The 6,309-nt window shown below is 37.2% G+C and overlaps 1 protein-coding gene across 7 annotated transcripts in view; it reads left to right on the forward strand.

Moving 5' to 3' along the window:
- The window catches only part of arvcfb (ARVCF delta catenin family member b), a 221,669-nt gene extending 217,106 nt beyond the window's left edge, over positions 1-4,563 (forward strand). For all 7 annotated transcript variants that reach the window (XM_084358983.1, XM_084358981.1, XM_084358979.1 and 4 more), the window contains one exon: positions 1,500-4,563. In XM_084358983.1, coding sequence (XP_084215109.1) covers positions 1,500-1,505 — 6 coding nt within the window. In that variant the 3' untranslated portion in view covers positions 1,506-4,563. The remainder of the gene's footprint in view (positions 1-1,499) is intronic.
- Positions 4,564-6,309: the final 1,746 nt, after the last annotated feature.

Genomic DNA, 6,309 nt, shown 5'->3' on the forward strand with positions numbered 1-6,309 from the left:
TGTAAGATACAGAGAGAAAGAATTTCAGCTTCCCTCTGTGGTCGAGAATTAGTAAAGTGTGTGTTTTAGATGAGAGAATCAAGTTTATTTTAGCAGAAAGTTTGAGTAAATGGAGCTACAACCAAAACCATTAATATCTAATGAAGACTTTCTGCTGAAACAGTTGTTTTTCCCCCATTAGGAATACTCTGTCAGAGCATCCAAGAGCAGCTGTAGTGTTCTTTCTTTCTATTTGCTCATGTCCATGCACCTTGACTGTAAGGCAACAGCTTGTTAAACAAGTCACAGGGAGATAAATCTAAATTATTAATGTCCTTGAACCGGTACATATTTTATTTGCAGTGCATTAGTGTATGTTTGACCCACTATTTAATGTCCCATGCATGACTTTGTAAAGCTGTAAGCTGATCTGGGTGAGCTTCAGTAGTTGCCATGAATCCATCGGTAGCATTGATCTCCTCCTGCCTCCTCCTCACTGCTGTTGTCCTCTCCTGTGCCAGAGGCCTCTTGTCAGACCTCACTGTTCTTCTCTTCCTCATTTCTTATCTCAGTCATCTTTGCCAGTGGTCATCTGCTCAATTCTTTCATCTCCATCCATTGCATTATCATAGGAAATACATCACATCGACTCTCGAGAGATATAGTATGATTTGTGCTATTCATTGTAATTTAGCCACTTAAGTTTTTAAAGAATGTTGCAGGTAAAATCATCAGGTGAGTAATTTTCACTTCATTTAGCACATGCAGGATTTTATCCAGCACATCAAGCATCTGTTTGGCTGTCTCTCTCGCCTCCATTTGCCATCTGGAATGAAATGATTGAAGCATTTGTTGATGGTGATGTGTTCTGTCAGGTACCATGATAATGCCAAATGGTTTTCTCGTTGTCTGAAATCACATTTGGAGAGTTTCGATCTAAATTCACATCCAGTGATGGCAAAATGCGGTTCTGCTCTAAAAACATACAGTTTAGTATGACATGTTTCAGGTAAAGGTTGATGATGTTATTTATTTTTCTTATTGTCAGCAAATCCAGTGAAAAGACCAAAACCAAAACCTTCTGAGGTAGAAGTTTGCCCGTACACAGAGTCCTGTCCAACTTCTATCCATGGAGCGTTTGCATGTGCAAAATACTGCATAATGTGTTGTTATCAACTGGTATTGCTTGCAATGGCTAACCTGGCAAGAACAGGATTTCTGACTTGTTGTACTACACCAAGGTCAACTGAACACACACAGTCAGGGTAGGGAAGTCTTGAAGGGAAGTACTGAGAGGCAGGCTGACACATGATTATGGTCTTCAATGGAATTTGTTGACAATAACATAAAACATTTAAATAAATAATGCCATATTATCCTTTGAATCACTGTAAAGTAGTTATTTGTCTAATTTTTACAGTGGATGTGTAGCATTTTGGACTGAAACTCTTCATTTATTATCATTTCCAACTGTATGTGTGGTTCTTCTAATGTTTTTCTCTCTTGTCCACATGCTTCAGGCTTAAAATAACAACAGTGCGACACCCCAGCTAGAGGAGGATCTCTCACATCACCACTGCCATTTCACATGGAGCTCATCTTTGGAGTTGGACTTTGTACAGAAAAGAGGATTTAAAAAAAATAATGATCACAACAGCGACTACCCAGCAGCAGCCAGCATTCTCATGCTTTTCAGAAAAAAAAAAGAAAAAAATAATAAAAAGTGACTACTTCTACTACTATCACATATCCACATTCCCACTGGACATCATGTGAATTTCACAGTGTTGACTCTTGTTGAGCTCTACCAGTGACAAGAAACTGACAGAGGCCGGTGCTGATGAAGGAAGGGACGTATGAAGGGCGGACAAAGTGTTGTGAAGGAAGTGAATGGAAAAGGAACGTATGTTGGAAAGAAACCTGTAGGAGAAGAAATGGATGTTTTCACATCTGGAAGAAGCTCATGCCTCAATTTCATGGGTTTTGGAGAATTTTGCTTTCAGTTTGTGGTCAAGCTTTGGTATTTTGATGTGAACAGGTATGGACTGGTGTTTTTGAAGGTCGGTGAATGTTTGTTTTCAGATTGGAGGCGTGGACACGAGAAAGAAAAAGTAAAAGAAAAGAAAAGGGGCCTGAGAAGAGCTGTAGCATAGTGGATAAACATGAACTCCCAGCAGCCTGCTCTCATAGACTTACAATCCATTTGGTTCACTGTGTTTTTTCAAAAAAAAAAAAATGGAAAAAGTGCACTGAGATGCTTTGAAATCAAAAGTGATTATGATTGATGTGCATTTTATAAAGTGAGGAGCCTGCAAGTTGTGGTCTGGAGAAAGGAAAGTGACATGGTGTGTTCATCAGATGGAGCAACAGTCTCGCCGTGAAAGTAAGCTAAAACGGAAACTTTCTGTTTCATCGTGGTCAACATGTACAGTATGAGCTGAGTGGCATGTTGACCCTCACTCACGGAGCTGTGGTTACGTGTGTAACCACTCAGGTTGTATAACGATGCAGTTTCATGAGTTTACTGGCTGGTTGCGCTTTGTCAATGATGTGTATTAAAGAGGATATAAGGCATTCTGTTTATAAATGATTTGTGTTTTTGAAAAGCGAGGCAGAGGATTGTTCCCTTGTTGAAAGGATAGATCTAAAAGCATTTTTTATTTTTGTTGGGTTTTATATAAATGTATATTAGGGTCAAAAGGAAAAAAAAGCGAAAAAATGAAGGAAAAAAAGAACAAAAATTACCGACTTCTTAGTTGTATATTAATATCACATTGTTTGGAAAGCACATCTCATTTGATAAAGGCTCACCATGTTTGTAAACAAGAAATAACCACGTAACTTAAATGTGTGTCAAATATTGTCGAGTTACGCCGACGATCATCTATTTATATTTTGTATTTGTCAAAAAAAAGTTACAGAAAAAGTTTATCTGCAGTGTTCTTTCTAAAGACGATGAATTATATGTTGTCTGACAGCCCCTGCATTTTTGAAAAGAGACACTGTGGAGGGGTCAGAGATCAGACAGAGGTAATGGGATAGACAAGAGATGGCAGTGTTAATAAAAGTCCTTTCATTTTTCTTCCCGATGCATTCATACCAAGTTACCGCCAACCCTCAACACTCCTTCACCGGCGCATCTTAAAGAGAAATATTCAGTCGTGAGCATGAAGAAAAACTGTACAGATGTTTATATTCTATTCTTTCCAAGTGCCAGTTTTTTGTGGTTGTCATTTGGATATTAACTAATCCATTCATGTGCAGGAAGAGAATACAGGTGGATGAGTGAATCCGGATGTTTCAGACAAAATAAAAGTTGCATCACACTGTAAAAAACAAAACATCAAGTTTGGTCACATAGTATATATTTTTACAACGTTTTAGAGTGGATGTGATGTAGAAAAGCAAAGAGATACAGAATCATATTGCCATTTTTCTCTTGCTTGGTGAGACTGCAGACAAAATCCTGATAAGGTGATAATGTCTCGTCCCCAGCACTTGTCTGCCTCCTGATTCCCTGCGGAGAGGAGACGGGAAGAGAATCTAATCAAGTTGGTGTCACTCATGCGTCATCAAGGCGAACGGCATGTGCCTGCATTGAAGTCTGATTTTTCTTTGTGACGTATGTGACTTTATAAAGCTTGCATATTTTACACAGTGTTTACAAAGATGTACGTTGTGGTAAAAATCAATAAACTACAAAAAAAAACATACTGTATAAACTTTAATTTCAGAGGTTAAAAAAAGTTATAACAATACCCAGCATCCCTTTTGTGTGTCCTCAGAAGTGTGTGCTTTCATTGGACAATACTGAACCCTTGCAACAAAGACCCATACGACTATTCCTAACTGCGCTCTGCAGTACCACAACCAAAGGATCTGGAGTTGTATTTACACGCGTTCATAAAAGGGTTTTTTGGTTTTGTGGATGTGCAGTGTGCATTTACAAAATAAAGAGCCAAGCAACTGTGCTGTAAAGTCAATGCAGGACACGGACACACGTCGAATCAAACAAACCTACCTGTGTAGATATGACTGATTCAAGACCGTCAAAATAAAGTAACTGTAACACTCAGTAGCAGATGTGTTTGTACCTATCATGTGCCTTAACCTTTTCCATGGTAGATAAAGATAAGTGTGTTTTATATAACTTTATTCCTCCCTATTCGACTGTCATCTCTCCATCCTGTCTGTTCGCCTCTCCCCCCTCCTTCTCCTGTGTCACCCTCCCTTCCTTCTTCCCAACTCACTCATTCATTCATCCTGCACCCCCACCCGGGCCCACTGTCTCCTCCCAAGCCCAAGTAGTTTAGACTGTTGGTGGGTTTCTGCCTTGTATTACGTTGTATTATATACTTTTAAAAAAAGATAGAGTCATTCAAAAACATGGTTTTGATTTCCTAGAAGAGTAAAGTTGTTAATGCTTTCGTAGCGAGCAGAAGCGATGCCACAGTGACAGAATGTATTATGTTAATTTTACTAATACCCAGAGGCAAATATTACGCTTGTTAAACATAACGGAAAAATACTGGTTTGTAGAGTATAAATTTGGTGTGTTTTCAATAAATCATGCCTGGAAAGAAAGTGTTGCCCGGCTCTGCGTCTTATTTCACACTATGTTATTCATTTCCAGTAAGACTCAGGCTCCAAAGTCATGATAGCATGCCCAAGTGGTTACAGTGCACATTATGCTGGAATTTGAAAGAGTTACAAATTTAATTTAATTTTCGGTGCCTTCAGTGAAGTGTTTACATCATAACTAACTTTCCAAGGAAACAGTACTTATAAAAATGCTAGATTGAGGATTATCCAGAAAAAAATGTGTTGCTGTTTAATGTGTACATTTCATTTTTTTCATTCACCACTGGAAGTAAGTGAAAGTAAAAAGAATAGTATTAGTAAAATTATGTCTTTTTAGAATTTAGGTGAATAGACATCACTTATTTTGTATTCTCTGTCATCTTTTACCACTTTGAAGGCTAATGGTGTAGGTTAATCAATCTTTTATTGTGAAATAAAAAGCTAATTATTGATTTTTCATTATCTGAGCATGGCAGGCAGAGTTGCACTTTGGGATCCTAATACAATTTTGTATTTGACAACACAATAAGTGTTTGCTTTTGGCCCGTGTACAACCATTAAGTTTCTGTTTGGCTCTCCAAGGGAAAAGGTTTGGGCACCCTGACTCAAACAATATGATGTATACAGTATAAAGTCAGTGGGATGTGAGTAAATCAGATGGCCAGGGCTCAAACCGCACTACTGCATTAGCCACTACTGAATTATCCCTGAAAAAGCAACTAAATTGCTGGCATCTGAATCTGTGGCAGCCATGTTTCAGTTGATTCTATTTTTCATGATGAAAGATGGGGGTAAACGATCTGCCATGCAAAATGTATTTCCAGTTTTCCCACTGGAAAATTTTACACAATGTGAGTATAAGCCAATAAGTGGCAATTCTAAAATCCTTATTAAAAGGCAGTGACATAAGAGTGCATTAAAAAAATCTAATCCAAAGCCTCCTCAACATTTCTTGTCTTAATAAAAATTATTTCTGTTACAGAAATGGATATGGGTTCAAAATGTAGTATGAAACAAATCTAAACTTGAAGTTATAATGTTCGACCTTTAAACATTATTACTGCAGTTATCTAATTGTCAATGAGAATATCAGTAAAGACTGTCTCCTCTGTTAATGTACCATGTATGGACCTTTTACCAGCCAACATTTAAATGTGTCATAGCAGAAACATGAAAAATAACTAATAACCTTATCAATGGCTCAGTTCCATTAAGTGAACATTCTAGTTGGCCATGAGAGTAGACAGCATCACACTTACCAGGGCCCACAAACAAAAAGCCATCATTAATATTATCAGTTATATTGTTGTCTTGCTGTTACATGTAAAATGTTCCTATTGTGTACAAAAACTGATGCAGCAAAACGTTATGCCACAGTCTCAATTACTTAATTAACTAAAATGTCTATTCACCATGCATTTAGTAAAATGTTACTTTCCTTTTATTGCATGAATTTCTGTTATTTTCTGGAAGAAATCTATGATATATTTTACCAATACATGTTTGAGGTGGAATAGTGAGAAATCATTAGCTCATATAATAATCTTCAACCATATTATCCCATATTTCTTTAATTTCCTTATTATTTTCATGTAGACTGATATAGGCCTATGGAAAAATGTGACAACAACAACAAAAAGATTTAGGATTATCCCATTGTATTTATCAAGAATTACATTTTTTGAGTTAATTGGAAATATGTATTATTTATAAACACATTTTAATGAAAGCCTGTTGCGTACGACTCTT

This window comes from Pagrus pagrus (assembly GCF_965226575.1).
Source record: "Pagrus pagrus genome assembly, chromosome: 8".
NCBI classification, from domain to species: domain Eukaryota; kingdom Metazoa; phylum Chordata; class Actinopteri; order Spariformes; family Sparidae; genus Pagrus; species Pagrus pagrus.